The 19,022-nt window shown below is 36.5% G+C and overlaps 4 protein-coding genes across 6 annotated transcripts; 2 read left to right on the top strand and 2 right to left on the bottom strand.

The window, feature by feature from the left end:
* Positions 1 to 1,172: 1,172 nt before the first annotated feature.
* LOC114371128 (ADP-ribosylation factor GTPase-activating protein AGD7-like) lies at positions 1,173 to 5,657 on the top strand. Its single transcript, XM_028328556.1, has 4 exons — positions 1,173 to 2,105; positions 2,335 to 2,412; positions 4,222 to 4,822; positions 5,141 to 5,657. The coding sequence occupies exons 1-3, from the start codon at positions 1,341 to 1,343 to the stop codon at positions 4,819 to 4,821; spliced, it is 1,443 nt and encodes a 480-aa protein (XP_028184357.1). The 5' UTR covers positions 1,173 to 1,340; the 3' UTR covers position 4,822; positions 5,141 to 5,657.
* A 34-nt stretch (positions 5,658 to 5,691) lies between these two features.
* LOC114370259 (cation/H(+) antiporter 20-like) lies at positions 5,692 to 7,815 on the bottom strand. The gene is made up of 3 exons (XM_028327559.1): positions 6,898 to 7,815; positions 6,505 to 6,788; positions 5,692 to 5,749 (listed from the first exon to the last, which is right to left on the bottom strand). Exons 1-3 carry the CDS (start codon positions 7,333 to 7,335, stop codon positions 5,692 to 5,694), a joined length of 780 nt encoding a protein of 259 aa, XP_028183360.1. The 5' UTR covers positions 7,336 to 7,815.
* A 2,605-nt stretch (positions 7,816 to 10,420) lies between these two features.
* On the bottom strand, positions 10,421 to 15,986 carry LOC114370329 (kinetochore-associated protein KNL-2 homolog). 3 transcript variants are annotated; one of them, XM_028327640.1, is made up of 9 exons: positions 15,813 to 15,985; positions 15,621 to 15,706; positions 15,230 to 15,374; positions 14,692 to 14,839; positions 13,988 to 14,566; positions 13,743 to 13,801; positions 13,519 to 13,595; positions 11,286 to 11,345; positions 10,421 to 10,794 (listed from the first exon to the last, which is right to left on the bottom strand). In XM_028327640.1, exons 1-8 carry the CDS (start codon positions 15,876 to 15,878, stop codon positions 11,318 to 11,320), a joined length of 1,188 nt encoding a protein of 395 aa, XP_028183441.1. In that variant the 5' UTR covers positions 15,879 to 15,985; the 3' UTR covers positions 10,421 to 10,794; positions 11,286 to 11,317. The 3 variants fall into 3 exon arrangements, with proteins under 3 accessions (XP_028183441.1, XP_028183442.1, XP_028183440.1); XM_028327641.1 differs by lacking the exon at positions 10,421 to 10,794 and having other exon boundaries at positions 10,934 to 11,345; positions 14,746 to 14,839; positions 15,813 to 15,986; XM_028327639.1 differs by lacking the exon at positions 10,421 to 10,794 and having other exon boundaries at positions 10,934 to 11,345.
* Positions 15,987 to 16,758: 772 nt separating this feature from the next.
* On the top strand, positions 16,759 to 18,178 carry LOC114370253 (heat shock 70 kDa protein-like). The gene is made up of 2 exons (XM_028327555.1): positions 16,759 to 17,010; positions 17,951 to 18,178. Exons 1-2 carry the CDS (start codon positions 16,759 to 16,761, stop codon positions 18,176 to 18,178), a joined length of 480 nt encoding a protein of 159 aa, XP_028183356.1.
* Positions 18,179 to 19,022: the final 844 nt, after the last annotated feature.

Below are 19,022 nucleotides of genomic sequence, written 5' to 3'. Positions count from 1 at the left end.
CTTTTCTTTGGCACTTACTATTTACTCCTTAATTTTGTATGTACGGTCCATTAATTTTATTTATTTTTTGATGACCCATTATATCCTTTTTCCTTAAACAAGTACACCCTTTTTTTTCTATTTCAAAAGTGTATTTTCAGAATTGGTATACATTATTTTGGAAGAGGAAGGATCCAATTACTTCAAGAGTAACTTCTCATTCTTACCATTCATTTTTTAGTTCTAATGAATATAATTAATTACTTATTAGAAATAAAACATACCTTAACCAACACACCTATGAGTTTCTTCAGCCTGCAACGGTTGACATTGAAGACCTAAATTAGAAAATGAGCACTTATTTAAACGCACTTAAAGAATAGAAGTCATTGTCAAAAGCTTTATTTTGTAATTAAGGTGTACAATAGATGAAGTTAATAATGAATGTATCTTGAAATATAGTATCACATGAAAAAAATGCACAACATTATATCATGAATATGGATGAACATGATGTTCAAAGTTATCGTTTAAAGAACAATAAAGATATGATGAAAATAAGATTTTGTATAGATTAAGATTTAAAAAATAATAAAGATAGGATGATAATAAGATTAACAGACATGAAGGTGTCAAATAAGGGTTTAAAAGGCTAAATCTGATAGAAAATATTATAAAGGGAGAATGGAGATGTACTTAGAAAATGAGGCTGTAAATAGTAAGTGTCCTTTGTTTTTCTACTATTTACACTTGCTTACAATTAGCCCAGCGTCTTAGCCCAATCATAACTAGATCCATGCTCCATAATGAGTGGTAAATAATTAACCCCTGACGTGACAAATTTGGCCAGCCCACTACAAATAGTCAAATAGTGAGAGAAATACAAACAATAAATCTTTTAATATACTTTATTAAACATATTTTTAATATTATCAAAAATTTGAAGGAATTATAAAATAAATTGTTTCTCATTTATTATTTAATAATTTTTGCTAATAATTTATAATTTCTAAATTTTCCCTGTTAGTACGGTTTAGAAGTCAAAAGATTTAAATTTTATTTTTATAGTTGAAATTCGTTGCAATATTTGTGAAATACAAATAATCTAAAAACCTAAATCTTAATTAACCTTAAAATTAAAAAAAAAACAATTTAACCTTAAATAAAATAAACAATATTTCTCCCTGTCCCTCCGACCAAACACAGTGTTGATTCCCAAATCCCCATTAGTTTTCAAAATAAAGACTTTGCGTGGCACCCACAAGAAGGCCACACAGTCACCACCACCACCACCCATTTCTCCCGGTGCGCGACTCACTTTATTTTTATTCATCCTTCCTTCCTACCAGATCCGATCCCCGATGGCGGCGGCGTCGCGGCGGCTCCGGGACCTGCAGTCCTCGGCGGGGAACAAGATCTGTGTGGACTGCTCCCAGAAGAACCCTCAGTGGGCCTCCGTCTCCTACGGCGTCTTCATGTGCCTTGAGTGCTCCGGCAAGCACCGCGGCCTCGGCGTCCACATCTCCTTCGTCCGATCCGTCACCATGGACTCCTGGTCCGACATCCAGATCAAAAAAATGGAAGCCGGCGGCAACGACAAACTCAACGCCTTCCTCGCACAGTACTCCATCCCCAAAGAAACTGACATCGTCACGAAATATAACACCAACGCCGCTTCTGTGTACCGCAACCGGATCCAGGCCATCGCCGAGGGACGTCCCTGGCGCGATCCGCCGGTGGTGAAGGAAAACCTCTCCGCCGGAAAGGGGAAACCGCCGCTGACACAAACGCGGAGGAACAACGATTCTGGATGGGATGATTGGGGTAACGAGGGGAGTCCTCGAAGCAAGAGCATGTCGACCGGGGATTTTAGGACTCTGAATGGAGCCGGCGGAGCGCCGGCGAGGTCCAGGTCCACGGAGGATATCTACACGCGGTCGCAGCTGGAGGCGTCAGCCGCGAACAAGGAGGGATTCTTCGCGCGGAAAATGGCGGAGAACGAGTCGCGGCCGGAGGGGCTGCCGCCCTCGCTGGGAGGGAAGTATGTAGGGTTTGGATCCAGCCCGACGCCGCCGCCACAGCGGCGGAATGATGCCCAAAACGATTACTTCTCTGTCGTTTCGCAGGTGAATTGAGTCGATTGATTTTTTTTATCGGGCAAATGTTAATCGTTAGTTTCTTAGTTTTTGTTAGCAATGGAACCCGCGATCTTTCCTCCTTTCCTTCTTTCTTAACCACCCATCCAACCTTATATCTCCCTGTTCGTGCATTGCACTCGGGTTTGTTTGTTTGTTTTGATGAGTTGGTTTGTGTTTTTTTTTAATATTTTTTTTATGATGTGGCGTTTGATTGCAGGGGATTGGGAAGTTGTCTTTTGTTGCTGCCTCTGCGGCTAATGTTGTTCAGGTTGGCACGAAGGAGTTCACTTCCAAGGTATTCTGCATTGGCTTTGTGCATTGTAATGTACCATTTTTTTTTTGCAATCCTTATTATTGCACTGTATGATTGAAATTGTGGACAATTGCCAGCTGATGCAGCCATAATTGTGGTTGCATTGTTGTGACTGTTGAGACTTCAAAACCCTTGAAATTGGGGCTAAAATCGCGGTTGCGGACCATCTTTTAATAACTTGCAAAAATGTATGCTTTTTTTTTTGGTGGAATACACATTTGAGAGGTTCCTGCCTTGCATTGTTTCAATGTGTTGCTTCTTCCTGAGTTTAATTTAGTGTATTTTAAACAAAAAACACTCCTTTATTTCTTTGATCAATACAAATAAAGGAAGAAATGAATGTTTTTCTTCTCATATATAGTTTAGTTGGTATTGTCCCTGGGAATTGAAGAGGTCATCTTTGTGTCTGAGTAGCATGAATAAAAATCAATTATTTTTCTGTAACTTTGGTGCTTTCACTGAGTTTTGCCTTGTTTTTGGGGATTGCCAAATGCAATTGAGAGCATAATATGATATGGAAGAAAACTGTTATATGAGGTCAATAGGGAACAAAGTGTCAGATTATATTCAGATGAAAGCTTAAAACAATTTCCAAAATTATTTTCAAATAGATATTTATGCACGTCTGTGGCAAACGAATGAATTTTGCCTTCATGTTCTCTTATTCATGAATACATATCTAGTCTGTTAGAACTAAGAAGATATTTTGTTGTTCTACACCCCAAAAAGTGTATTATGTGACTTACGTTCTTGAGTCATAAATATGATTCAAGTATTGAAAGTAAATTGTGTTCTCCAGTAGTGTAAATGTCTATAGGACCCCCCCAACATGCTTCTAGAAACACTCTTTAAAATGTAGCACACCTTTTTTTGTAATAGCTATCGGGATATAACTGCTCAAGACATCATTTTACTACCTAAGGAATTCGTTGGTGATATGCTACATATAGCATTACATACTATAAGTATGAGCTTATCTTAATTTCACATGGCAACCATGGGGCATTGGTTAATTGTTGTTGCATACATGTCAGTGTGTTATTAACGACCGTGGTTTTGAGGATGTAGGCTGAGTTTGTTTTACAGTTGGAAAATCAATTCTCGCACTTTCTAATAGAAAAACAGGTTCCCATGAAAATATGTAGTTTAGGTTAATTTATGCATGCATCTCATATTCTGTTTAAAATCAATACCAACTCTACTCGACTTTAAACCATACAGGCACGTAGTAACCTTGGTTAGGTCTAGTAGTCAAACATTTACTGTTTGAAGAAGTGTATGGTTATTTTTTATTGGGTATCAGACTTATCAGATTTGCTATATGCTAATAGATGTGCAAGTTGTTGGAAATTGTAGACTGACAGATTAATGTCATTGCTGGTTCTTGGAACTTGAACTCACTTTAGGGCTCATGTACCTTCATTTGTCTTTTTTTCTTTAGAGGCTTAAATGTCTTTGTTTCTTTGAACTTGTATGTTTTGTATGAGTACTATAAGTTATTGTTATTATTAATTATGAATAGTTCATGGGTTTTGAATATTTTATCTATTTTTTAGAATGCACCCATGTATATGGAGTATTCATTATTAAGTATATATAGAAAAAAATAATTAGCATAGTGTTAATCTCACTATCTGCTATCACATATTTTCATTTTTGGGGTTGGTCACTCTGTGCTGCTATCTGGGATTGACTAAAAGAAATGTTTCTTGCTTTTTATACTTACATGGCAATGGCATTTTTGTTGTTTCAGTTTTTTGTTTGGCTGACTGACACTACTATTTGTTTCAGGTCAAGGAAGGTGGTTACGATCATAAGGTGAATGAAACTGTCAATGTTGTCACTCAGAAGACATCAGAGATTGGACAGAGGACTTGGGGCATAATGAAAGGAGTCATGGCTATGGCTTCCCAGAAGATTGAGGAGTACACTAAGGATGATCCAAACTGGAAGAATGATAACTGGCAACGAAATGAGAATGATACAAATGGTTATTATCAGGATTTTAATCAAGAGAAAAAAGGATGGAATTCTTCTACTGGAAGAGAACAATCTTCATCAGGGGAATATAAAACTCAAAGCTCAAGCTCTTGGGATGATTGGGACCACAAAGATAGCAGGAAGGAAGAACCAGCTAAAGGATCAACTCATTCATCAGGTGGGCAGTTTAGTACCTACAACTCAAGCTCTTGGGATGATTGGGAACACAAAGATTCTAGGAAGGAAGAACCTGCTAAAGGATCAGCTCCCCATAATAATGATGATTGGGCTGGCTGGGATAATGCCAAAGATGATGGATTCGATAATATTTATGAAGGTGCATCTAATAAGAAAGGTGTTGGTCATAAGGGGAAATCTGATGGCACTTGGACAGAGGAAGGCTTTCTCTAAGGTTTGTACATTATGCATTACTGTCATTTGCTCAAACTGATTTCTTAATACCCCTCACAATCGACTATGTGAACCATGAAATAACAGTTGGGCCCTACTACCCACTTGGTTATGCAACAATAGTTCCTCATTTTAACCCGTATGCCTACGGAAATTCATAAACTTCTAATGCATACTACTTGTTTGTGTATTGTGGAAAAAGAAGGGGGGAGAGGGGACAGGTTCAACATGTTGATATTGAAATTATAATTAGCAGTTTTATTTTGTTGTTGTTGTTGTTGTTAGTATTGTTATTAATGTATGTTTTGTTCTACCGCAGATTTCAAGGTCATAATTTGAAACAAATTATTACTTGTTATACTTCTTGGACCCCAGGGGTGATTGGACTTCAATACCAGTTTCGTGATTTGTTCCTCAAGTGACAAAAAAATACTGTAGTTTACGCACTGATGGCATGCAGGCCAAGCAGGGGCGCCACCAACCAAACATGATACTCGATTTTCAGCTATAACTTTTAATCCCATTGTTCCTTTTTAAACCCAGACCCATTCTTCTCCTTTCCATCGTTTCTTCAATATTCCCTTCTCTTTTGTAATTTTTGGGAATGTTCGTTGGAGAGATAGTATCCAAAAATGGGCTAATCTCCCAAATATCAATTCTTAAGAGCATTATTGCCTGCGTATTGCGATGAAACATTAATGGCAGGGAAATTTCAGAAATGTAGCCTCTTAATTTGACTGCTTATAATTTTATGAGTGCCCTTCCCTCGCCTGTTTCTCATAATTTAACGTTGTTATTTGTCAGAGAATTTTAATGAATGGCGTCAATTTCCATGACTAACTTAACGTTACACTCTTCTGTTTTTGGTTATTACGCTCCAATCTGTTTGTTCAGTACCAGGAACACAAGTAGCGGCTCCAGCACGATGCTAATATAGGACGAAGAAACACGAACAGACAGCAGCTCCAATAAGAAGATGAGCAGCAGTGGCGCAAGAGAAGAACGTTGGCACGAGGAGGGGTAAAACTTTCTGCACTTTCACTATTGCTTTAGACATTTTTTATTGGATTTCGGAAAGTGGAATCCAATGGAAAGTGCAGAAGCAAGATGTTTCGCTTGAGCCCACCATTTTCTTCCAAATATTTTCACGCCATGTTCAACTTACCAAACTAGTAATGAACTTCCAACATTTCCTCGGTCTTTGACTCTCCTTTCTGTGTACCAAACAAAGCAATAATGATGGCTCTAGCCTCAAAATTTTCATGCACACGAGTATTTAAATGCAACTGTTTAAGACTTCAACTTGATATCATTAAGTTAGAACAATCTCCTCCCAGCTGTTCTGCTCGCTCAACAGTGATGTATTAAAATTTTAAGACAGGTTTATCACATGCTTGGATCTCATTTTTATCATTTTCTTTAGAAAATTTTGAAAAGAAAATAAAAATAATGTTTTGTATTTGGTAGTGAAAATATATCAATTAAAAATGGAAATGGAAAACAAAAACAACTTATTACTTTCTTTTTGCTGAGTTTTATTACTTTCATCATTTCCTTCACGGAATGTTAAAAATAAGGGGAGAAATGAAAATAAAGATATAATTTTAGGATTATTAATAAAAAATATTTCAAATCTGATAAAATAAAAATATTCCAATAGAAAACAAAAATACAATTAAATGCCATTTAAGTTGTTGAATTACTAATACTGAAGAAACCACATCATGTGTTGATGATGCTAAAATGTCTCCAATAGGACCTAATTCATCGGGCTCTACCTGCCTGTCTACCAAATCTGCCACCAAACTCAACGGAAATCGACCTTTCTCAATAATTATGAGTTCATACTCCTTACTTCGCCCTAATGCTAACACCTCTTCCATAATATTACTAGCTACCTTCTCATCACACTCTACCATTCCATTCCACTTGCTTTGGAACCTTGCCATTGTTGCATCATCTAGCTCCTACAAGCAATTAATTAAGACAAATCAATACGAAGATTTCCACAAATTAAAAGCATGTATAAATTTTCAAGGAACTAATATAGGTTAAAGTATAAGCAAATGTATATACCTTTTCATTTGGAGGGTACACTTTAGATATGGCTAAGTTGTAATTTTTCCCATTAGTTTTGCTTGGTGAAGAGTGTGACATGTCATTACCTTCCAACACATCTTTGTGAATGAACCTCACAACAGTCACTTTAACCGCTGGATGGTTAGATATTCTATCCCCCAACTCCAAGGCCTCACGATCATCATCGGGCCCACCAAAGAACAAAACACAAAAATGTTGGGTCACGGTCGTAGATAGGACCAAATATCCTCTATCAACAAGCATAGCCACAGTGCAAGGTGCATTCTTAAGTACCCTTTGGTTCACACCTCTCCACTCATGGCCAATATTTTCCTCCGTTTGGTGTTGGGAAACCTCATTATTATTATCCTCCTCATTTTCCATTTCCACCTTCCTCCATCGCTTGTGGAAAGGCAAGATGATCATGGTCACCATTTTCTTATCTGCCACGTGGTAAATATATCATCATGCATAGTGGACAACGAAGAGATACTGGTCTTGGACTGAACTGAAACTTGACCCAATTGAGCATGGGCTTGGAAGGCCCTATAAAGTTGCTCTAGCCACTCAACATGGTTAGAGCCACTCTTATTATTAGTGTTCTGAGCCAAGATGATGGAGGAAGAGTGTTCTGTGAGCTCAACAAGGTGCATGATGAAGAGTTTGAGGGAGGAGTTTTGGATGCTCTGAATTGCCTCAATGAAATTAATGATAGAAGGAGACCTAATTTTCTTAGGGTTTCAAAGGATTTGTCGTTAGTGTTTTAATAGATGGACAACACTATTGGGGTTGTAATGAAGGTGGTGAATAGAGCCATAAGAACCAAAATTGCAAACATTTCATCGTTTAACACCTGTAATAGATATTAAGAACCTCATAAATTTGTAAGTGAAACAAAAAGAAATTCTCTTGTTAATTAAAATTAGAAATCATTTGGTAAAAAAATTTCAACATCAATACCACTACTTGATCTATATTGGCTTCATTATTAATTTGATCGGGGATAAAGTTTACATGAACGCAAATTACTACATCAATACCATAAATTCTTGTCAATTTACCTCTAATGACATTCTTCATCTCAATGAACTAAAGACATCCTCCAGTGTAGTCCAGCAAATTTACTTATTCTAAATGAGAAAAAAAAAACAAAATATAAATATAAATCAGACAGTGGTGTAGTGAAATAGGTTGTGTTTGTAAAACGGTTTGATCTGTCTGTTGAACGTTGATCTTTCAGTTTTCTTCAGTAGTCATGTTTAGTTTCTTGATTTGTAGGTGCTGAAACGGTTAAACAAATGCACTCTTTGAAGTTGGCGTTCCAATGAAACTCTTCCCGACAACTAATTCTGGCTGCATGTGCATATATAGCATCCATACTCATGCACTATGCGAGACAGATGATCCAAAAATGATCGAGGACCCTGGTGTACCTCGAGGTTGCTAGACGATTCGATCAGAGATGTTTATTCAATCATAAGAAAATAGTGATTTTTTATATATATCATTTATGTTGATAATGAATGAATATTGTAGCTGCAGGAGAGAGTATTTTTTTTATCCGTGTCAAAAAATTTATAATATTTATATACTATGTTCGACTAACAGAACTAAATTTCTTTGAGGTTGTCACAAAGGTTTGAGGAGGAAAGAGAGGGAACGGCTCACGACAATGATAAAGGTGATTTGGAATAATTTGGACTATTAGTGAAGTCTTCGTTGGAGGATGTTTTGATGGTGGTTATATCCAATGGCATCGTTGCCGTTTAATTGTGGAAACTGGAAAAGGAGAGCGTTTTTCAAAGCAGATGCCAAGACGTAGGAGAGTGACTTTGGTTTAAATACTGAAAGAAAAGTGAGAAAAATATCTTGTGGGGTAGCTTTTAAGTAGCAACGTTTAACAAGCGCTCCAGTGATAATTAACTGGTAAGCACTTACCAACCAGTTACCATATGTGACTCATTGCTATGGCAAGTTTTGTTTGTCAACTTTTTTTCATAATTATATTCTACTTTTCTATTTTCTTTCTTTTTATTCTTTCTCCCTCTTTTTATGTGGGCTCCGTTTTTTTTTTCTTTTACATATTACAATTATTCTTTACAAAAGACAATACTGTTCAAAATGGCAAAGGCAAAATTTCGTTAAAGAAAAACCAAGATTAAATCCTTCATTTTTTTTCTGAGGTGCCATAAAATGTTTTTCCATGAAATTTTTAGAGGAAGTTAAAAACTTTGGAAGTGACCATGGCAACTCCCCATCACCCCTTAACTCCCTCCATGACTGCTTGAGCCAAACAAAATTGTTGTAGATATCAAAATTCTCAGAAGTATTTAACATAATTGTGTATCTATCATTTAGGACTCAAATTTAAAATTAGATAGTTTTGTCTCAAGATTTTCCTTTTAATTGGATAAATTTATCTCAACATATTGTTAGATTAAAAATTTCTTTTACATAAATCATATTTACAAAATTTTATATAAATATAAAATTATTTAATACCACATTCTTATATAATTTAATATATACACTTTTTAAAATATATACAAATATAAATAATTCGATCATCTTCTTATTGTTCATTTTTAAATAAAATTTGATAAAAAAAAGTTAAGATAACATAATCATTATCCAACAACATAATCACATTTTATATAATTATTGATAATATAATAATTAGTAATTTTAATATAATTATTATAAAAATCAGTAAACTCAGTAAAAAGAAAAATCAATAAACCTAATATAATTGGGTAATTATGGAAAAGAACATGTATTTGATAATTGATTTACCACCACAAACCGAGGAAGGAGGCAATATATGTTTACCAGCAAAACGATATAGGATCTTTGCTAGCATCTTTTGTAGGGCGATCACCGTCTTCCTTAGGCATGTGTTGGGTGAAGTCATCGTGAATCACAGTCGAGGATAATTTTGGACATACCACCAAGAATGTCCATGTAGTTGAAACCTCTAATCATGCTTACCTTTTAGGTCGAATACGGCCATGTCGTGGACTGTGGATGTTATCGTACAGCACCTTGTGCATATTGCTCTTGGTTATTTTTCAAACTCTTGCCAATGTTGCAACAGCTTTCCGACAAATAGATATTTTCATTAACAGAACTTGTTAGAGCATGCAATCATGCACCTACGATTCTAAGTTATGATTGCAGTTTGAATTTTGACTTCACAGTGGCTGGTGTTATATACAAGCTGGAAGTGCTAGTGGTGTTTTCTCAAAGTGTGACAAGCGATTTGACTATTGTTTTTGCCTAGTGGAGGACAGTTTGTGCAAATTATCCATTAACCACAAACTGGTCTAATATCGCACCTATTGATCCAGTCTTTTTTTAATTCATTTCATTAGTTTGATTTTTATATCCAAACCATTCAAAAAAAGTTTTAACATCAGTTTGAGGTCCAAAATTATTAAGTTCAAAAGTGATTTTAAAAAATACCAAAAATATAAAGTACCCTGGATAGGGTTGTTCATCAACAATCAGAGAGCAAGATAAATTTCGTCACGGGTATATAAGTTATTCAATGACCAAATCAAAGAATAACAAAGGTGGTTCATAGAAAATGACGTCCAACACAAAGTGCATGCTTGTTTCCCCATTAAAACCTTGGCTACAAATTCCAATGCATCTAAACGGCCATTTGTGCATTCTGAGACACCAAAAACAGAAGTAATTCCTTAGTTACTTCGGAAAGAACGACAGTTACGTTGAACCAAACGGTCAAAGAAGGTTGGAGAAAATTATCATGTCAATTGTCAAGTAGCGCCGTTTTGTGACCAACACATGTGCGAATGAACACTCCATTTCCCAACTCCACTGTTTCTGTCTGACCTGATCCCTTGTTGTCCAAACGCTCACCACAAAAAGAGACTAGAATGATTGAAAAATCATTTAGTGGGATATGCATATTAAAATATATTAAGTCAATGGTATCAAATATAAAAACCTTAGTCCATCTATGTCAAAATAAGTAAATCGTAATGCAGGCTCATCTTAACCATTCCCGGGGTGAAAAAATAACAAAAACCAAGGTTTTATTCAACCGCAAGCATTTGAGTTCAGGAGCAGTTTGAGCGGACGAATTGTGTACAAGGAGCATAATTTTTCAACGTCAAAACATTTCCATGTTTTCTGGGTTAAATGTACTGTCTAAACCGGATAACACCCGGACTTGGGTCATCAAAATCAATGTTGAGAGGGGCAAACTTAATTTGCATGTTAAGAAATATATACAAGGTATTCAACCGAACCATGGTATAATACACCATTGTACATCTGATCTAATTAGTAAACACTATCACACAAAATATTCTAAGAACCACAACCAAAGAAGAGAGACTATTCACAGAAAAGATCCATACCATGAATCAGACATTTAACTCCCTTTCCTGCATCACGCTCCACGTTTCTGATTGCTAAACCTGTTTAACAAGACAACTATTTCAAATCAAATATGCCAAATAAATTGTTATTCTCAAAGCTCCAGTCCAGAACTCACCCTAATACCATGAGACAAGATAAATCATTTTTAATATTTATTGAGGTAAAACATAACCATGTTAACCTACCTATATTATGAAGGAAGATAAGTCAGTTCAATTACAAGTTACAATTGATTTACTCGGGGACACATGAATACCCAAACCAAAGACATTATCAAAGGTTTATCTGCCGTTCAAAGATCAGCAGATGGGTTTTATTGGAGACTGGTGCCACACTGATAAAAATATGAATTGTTGTTGATGGTTCCTAATCTGGCATTGTTAAGTCCTTTTATACTACGTGTGCAGACCTGTTGGCTTACATAGGATCAGAAGCCTGAAAGATCTGAGTCATGTAATGATACTCATCCACATGACAGATATCAAATTGACTTTTATGGTCAGAAACAAGAAGACCAAGAAATAAGTTTGTTTTGTCATTACCTAAATAAAAAGGAGAACGAGGAATGAGGAAGAAACCTCCCTCCTTGATATACTAGTCACCAACGTATTTATTTTAGGAATGCATCTCTTAACATCTGTAATATTTTTGTAATCTCTAAATTGTCAAGAATTTAGAAAATCCCAGCAAATCAAGGGATTTTAGCTTAATAGAATAAGGAGATATTTTGTTTCCTAAACTAGTGCTGGAACTTCTGTATATATTCTATCAAATTGATCAATGAAATCATCAAGTTGAATCCTAATTCCAGATGGTATCACAGCTCTCAAGCTTGGGAAGCTCCGACTAGATACTCTTGCAACCTCATTGCAGCCATTGATAGTTACCAGAAACAATGAAGTAAAATCAGGGACTGATTGTTGTACTAATAGTGGAAATTCTAGTCTGTATCAGGGTATGAGAAAACCAGAGCGATGCAGAAAAATGGAAAAGAAATGATAATCAGGAAAAATTCTAGAATTACCATTTCTCTCCCAAGCCTTAACTATTTCCAGCCTACCTCACCTCTCAACCCCCCCCCCCCCCCCCCCCCCCTAATACCCTATCTTTCCCCCTACTGCCAACTAGGTAGTCTCTCACATGCATCATAGTTATCTTTTATTAGGGGTTCTATCACCCTTCAAATGAGGTAGTTATATCTGATTTTCAAACTTAACAAGTTGAAACTAAAACCTAAACTGTTGAAAATGACCAAGACCCCCCAATTTCCATGAGAAAAAGAACCAGAAAATGCAACAATAAGCCACTATACTCTCTCTCAAATTACCTCTTTAAAAAGCTTCTCATCAACCCACAAAGCTTTCCTTGTAAACCTGAATCTACCACCACACCTACTACCTTACCTAAGGCATTGTTTAATAAAAATTGAAGCAAGCCATGGATGTAGAGATGGAGGGATTAGAGAAGAATAAAATTTGGAGTTAGTGACGCTACAAGCAGGAAAAAAACCAGTTGGATGCAAGTGGATATATACTGTGTGGAATATAGAGCAGATGGGTCGATTGAAAGGTATAAAGCAATGTTAGTTGCCAGAGGATTCACTCACACCAATGGAATTGATTATCTAGAGACCTTTGCTCCAGTTGCTAAGATGAATATAATCAAGGTAATATTTTTCTTGCTGCCAATTATGGTTGGAAGTTGCAGAAATTTGAAGTGAAAAATTCCTTACACGGAGTTCTTAAGGAGGAGATTTAAATGGAACTACCTCCAGGATATGGTAAAAATGTTGCTGCCAACACAGTAAGCTAAAAAAGCACTATATGATCACTTAGGGCCTTGTTTGGTATGGTTACTAGAGTCATGACAACCTTCAGATATAAGCAAAGCCAAGGGGATCCATACCCTATTCAAACATTCTGACTTCCGAGGCAGGCAGAGTAACAGTGCTGTAATTGCACATGGATGGATGACATTATATTAACCCAGGATTATAGTTTAGAACAAGGTGATATGTTGTTTCATAAATAGTGCTAGAACTTCTGTGGATATTCTACCTGATTGATCAATGAAATCATCAAGTTTACTCCTAAATTTTCCAGAAAACCCATCAAGTGTGCATAGATATTTTAATCTAAGGAAATGTTGTCCACACACAGAAAGTTATAATTTATTTTAATTGGAAATGTTTCTTAACAACAAAAGACGTACCTACTCAATGATGGTGAAAAACCTTTACAAGGTGATATCAGAGATGCACCATCCTGAATTTCTGTAATCTCGTGGTCCTGGATGATAACATTAAAAAAGAAACAGTTAAAATATATGCATTTGGAGACATGATTAATGTGTACATGAGATATGATTAGGTGTGCAGGATGTCTACCAATGGCAGACAAGAAAAAAGGTCCACATCGCACAAGGATATCACATACCGCATTATAAATTGGTATTTGATTGCGCCAAAACTCTAAGGGAGGTAGAAGCAACCTACCTGCAACATAACCCAAGCACTGTCTGAAGTAAATGATGTTTCAAATTACATCAAAAGAGGCTAACAATAGCATAGGGAGAGAGCGTTGGATAACAGTAGAGTGCACAAAAATCACACAAAGCACATTTACGACTAGTAAGCATAATAAGATGGAATAGTATATACAGACAATAATGAAAAAATTACCGGATCTGGATTTTCTGAAACTCGGCGACTCTGGAGTAACTGTGGATATTTTCTGTTGGCTTCCCTTGGTCAAGTGGCTTAGATCCTTTTCTTGCGGATTTTTCACAGCAGATGCAGATTTATTTAGTTTTCCCTTAGGCCTGCCCACTTTTCTTTCAACTGTCACTCTCTTTTTCTTATAACAGCCTTCAGTCTTTGGTGACAATGTTCTAGAAATTCTGGATGCAGATTTTTTAACTAGCTGCCCAGGTGATGTGCTTAGTTGTCTTGATGATTGTGACTGAATGGGTGTCACCGGACTTTTCAGTCCCTCTACATCACAATTCTCTAAGGCCACTATCGTAGAGTTCTCATTATTTGGATTCTTCAGAGACCCTCCAGAAGCAGGCTTCTTCTTCTGCTGGTGTACTTTAATATCATGCAACCTGGCACTACGTCTTTTCCCACCACTACTACAAGCAACATTAACCCCACCCATCTCCTTTGACACATTGCATTCATTTCCAGGGAATGACTTCTCGTGATCTCCCGGGGCCTCCTTTGGTGATGCCAAAGAAGTAGGAATGGAATTTTCCACGCCTGGAATAGTAATTAAAAGATCTATATAGAGATTGGATAGATAGGAAATGATAAAACACCAACCAAGTATAAGAAATGACTAAACATAAATGCAAATCATTTACAAACATTGTTTGAATATTTACCATCAGATAAAATTTCTAGAGAACTAGCTGGTACATTATCAGGAACAGCACTACCTAAATCAGTGCCAGTGGTAGATTCTTCTCTGAAGCAATCTAGAGCATAGCTTTCCCAGTCTGGAGGAAAGCCAAATAAAAAACGGTTGAAAACCTAGCAATCAAGAAAAAAGAGGAGCAAGTAAAATAAATCAGATTGGAACAGAATACAAACTCTACTTCATAAAACGAGGAACAATAACCACCATGAACATTGACTCTTACAAGATCACAATAGACATCATATGATACACCAACATTTTAAAATAAGGCTTATCAAATAGAAAGGGAAAAGTGAAAAACACCAAGATCATCCTGTTTGGATAAAGTTTTCCATACTTATAAGAGTTAAAAAATATATAAGAAGGTATTCTGACTATTCTCCAACAAGCTAAAATTAACTTAATAACTTGATTTTAGCTTATAAGAGAAACTTAATTCATTCTACCTTCTTATTCTCTTAGTATTCGCAGAGAAATTAATCTAAACAGGGAATCCTACAAACCTCAGCGGCAAAACCATTTTCGAGAGTGCGCTGCTCATTGATGAATCCACTGATCATGACGCATATCCCGTCTGCAGTCTCGAGAGAAAACACGTCATATCTTTTGATAACAGCAGCAGAAACAAACACGCGCATTGCCTCATCCCTGAATCACAAAATTAGATCGTTTAGGGTTTAGGGTTTTTGATAGTTGCCCAGAAAAAAATATAGATCCTTAGACTAATCACACAGCTTCATAATCAACTAACCATAATTGCATCCAATACGACCCTGCTGGAAGCAATTCAAATACGACACAGACAATACACTAAACACACGCGTTTTAAGGAGAAACAACAGAGGTGTGAAAACCCTAACGCGAAGGAAGGGAAGCGAGGAGTCTTAGGCTTACTTTCTCGACGAGACACCAGCGACGGCTAAACGCTTTCCTTGGAAGTCGTTTTTGGCTTTAATCAACCACCAATCGTACAAAGTGACCTTCGGAAACGAAAGAACAGCGTCAGAAATAAAAATCAGAGAAAGGAAAGAAAAAAAAAAGGAAGAAAGAGGTGAGACTGAGAATGAAGGAAGCGTTGTGAGTAACCGTTCGTTGGAAATAGGATGATACGGTGTCGTTTGAAGGAGTTGCAGTGGGAGTGGAATCAGCCATTAACGGTGAGTGGATACTGCGTTCGATGCACACCCACTGTAGCTGTGTTAACTCTGTTCCTGTTTTTTTCCCGCGCAAAACTCGAGTGGTTCTAGCTTCTAGGCTTAATTCAATTTTTTATCTCTAGTTTTTTATATATAAAAAAAAATACTCTCAACATTTTGATTTGACATATTTTATTCCTTCTAACAAATTTGAAAATGTTACTTATCCATTAACAAGTATAAAAATTGAGATAAAATTTGTAAAAGAAAAAGTTTAATATAAAATTTGTCAAAAAAAAACAAGAAAATAAGGATTAAAAATATAATTATACTAAGCATAAAACAACATAGGATAAATCCACAGGTTTTTAAAAATATATTAAATTAATTTGTTGGATAAAATTTGTCAAGTAGGCATCAGAACTATAAGGTCTAGTCTTTTTCCTTTGGTAAAATTGTATTTTTGGTCTCTCACGTTATCTTCAATTTCGCATTTGATCTCTTAATAATTTAATTCATGAAATTCATCCTCCTGTTTTATAAAATCCTGCAATGTTAGTCTCGGTCACCTCAATTAGACGTTGACCGTTAAGCTTAGACGTTGACGGTCACGTGTCAACGTCTGGTAGACACTTGAAATCGTTTGTGATTTTTAACCCTTAGTGATAATTTTTTTTTTTTTACTCTCAAAGAAACCCTAAAAGCAAATCCCTAACCCTCTCCCTCCACCTCACAACCTCCTTTCACTCTCTCTCACCCCTGCACCCATTTCTCTCTCCTCCCTTCTCTCCGCCTCCTGCCCCCGTTTCCTGATCTTATCCTCGGCATCCTCCACAGCCCAACCAGTGCCTCCACCTTAGCATCTCAATAGCCTCTCACCAGCATGACGAGCAACAATGAGTGATCGAGTCATACACATAGTTTCACTACCACTACATTTTGTCGGAAAAATCGTCGACAAGGATGTTTTCTTCACGGAGGAGGGGCCTCCGCCGCCAGGAGGGTGGTTGTTTCTGTCGGTGGCGCATGGGGAATCGTCCGAGAGCGACGAGTCGGCTCGACATGACTCGTCCGAGTCGAGTTTAGGTGCCTTGCGAGGGAGTTTGCTGAGGAATTGCTTGAGCATGGCGACCCAGAAGGTTGAAACGGTAAATTTCAAAACTTTATAGGATGCATGAAATTGAGACCAAGAATTTAAATGGGTCGAAGGAAATTTACGATTTTGCAGCATGCGTTGGTGAGAAATTGAATCTTGAAGGGCGGGAAGTGGTAAAAAATGCAAATGAAATGTTACAAAAGGTGCAATGTCTCGGATCACGAAGTTTTGTGCTGTGATTTTTTTGGGCAATGAAACCCTCTTAGTTGTTTCTTCTTCTGTTGTTGATGATGAATAATGTGATCCACCACCATGAAACTCAGAAATAAACAAAAAAAGAAAAAAGTACAATGAGGCAATTCAGGGATCGAGTTAAGGATTGGGTTAGGAATTTTTAAAAAATTGGTTTTTTTTTTACCACAGTAAAAAATTTAAGGTTTTTATTAGACGTTGACATATGAGAGTAACGTCTAAGCTTAACGGTCAACGTCTAATTGAGACGTCCGAGACCAACATTGCAGGATTTTATAAAATAAGGGGACCAAATTTGTAAACTAAATTACCAAGGGACTAAATACAAAATTGGAGCTAAAGTGGGGGACCAAAATTTTGCCTTTTCCTTTCCCCGGTACTCTCTCAATCTCGAAACCCAGCCGCCATTGCGAACTTGTCTCTCTCATATCTCTCTCCGTTGTTGACTCGCCAACACCACAAACGAAAAGAAATGCATCATCATGGCCGGCAAAGGAGAGGGTCCAGCCATCGGAATCGATCTCGGAACAACGTACTCGTGTGTCGGTGTCTGGCAACATGATCGCGTCATGATCATCGCCAACGACTAAGGTAACAGAACGATGCCGTCTTAAGTCGGATTCACCGACACCGAGTGGTGAGGGTAACGAGTAGGTTCAGGATCTTGTCCTTCTTGATGTCACCCCACTCTCTCTTGGGTTGGAAACTGCCGGTGGGGTGATGACAGTCTTGATCCCCAGGAACACTATACAATCCCAACAAAGAAAGAGCAGGTTTACAAAGGTGAGAGAACAAGGACTAGAGATAACAACTTGCTGGCCAAATATGAACTCTCAGGCATTCCTCCTGCTCCCAGGGGTGTTCCTCAAATCACAGTGTGCTCTGACATTGATGGCAATGATATCTTGAATGTCTCTGCTGATGATAAAACTACCGAACAAGATCACCATTACCAACGACAAGGGTAGGTTGTCAAAGGACGAGATTGAGAAGATGGTTCAAGAGGCCGAGAAGTAAAAATCTGAAGATGAAGAGCACAAGAAGAAGTTACAACATGAGAAATGGACGATGATGTTCCTGCTGGTGGAAGCGGTGCCGGGCCAAAGATAGAGGAAGTAGACTAATTTTTAGAAGTCTGATTTCATTCGCTTTTGGTTGGATTTAGTTTGTCTAAGACAATATTTGGTAGCACGTCGTTGAATGTTTTCAGTATCATGTTACTTTTTACTGTGTTTTAGTGGACACACATATAGGCTTTAAGCTTTATGTTAAGTCTTAGGAATGATACTGGGTTTAATACTCAGAAAGAGAAAGAAACTTCTCACCCATAATAATCTCAAACATATTTATTTATCCGTAAATGGTACGCAATATTTACAATTAAAAACAAAAACTAATTTAATTTATTGATATTATTAAAAAAAAACTATTCTGTAATAAAAATATTTTTCAGAAATTAGTTTTAATATATTTTATGATATATTTATGAAAAAAATATATTTTTATATAATTTTTAATCAACAAATATTTTAAATATGAAGTTTTAAACATATAGTCAAAAATTAATGTTTAGTATAAAAATTTTAACGTCACAATATCAATATTATTCAATAAAATATTTATTTATGAAATAATTTTTTTAAAAATTATATGATTTATAGGTAAAAATTATTTTATAGGATTTTAAAGTAAAAGAAAAAAAGTCTCGAGTCTAAGGGATGAAATTGCATTACATACTCAGACAAAAAGATTTTCGCTCATAATTGTCTACATAACTTTGAATATCATTATTTTCCTGTGAATGATACTTAC

The sequence above is a fragment of the Glycine soja genome, chromosome 10 (assembly GCF_004193775.1).
Source record: "Glycine soja cultivar W05 chromosome 10, ASM419377v2, whole genome shotgun sequence".
In the NCBI taxonomy this organism is placed as follows: domain Eukaryota; kingdom Viridiplantae; phylum Streptophyta; class Magnoliopsida; order Fabales; family Fabaceae; genus Glycine; species Glycine soja.
Note: the sequence above shows the minus strand (reverse complement) of the source record. Positions and strands in the feature narration are given on the sequence as shown.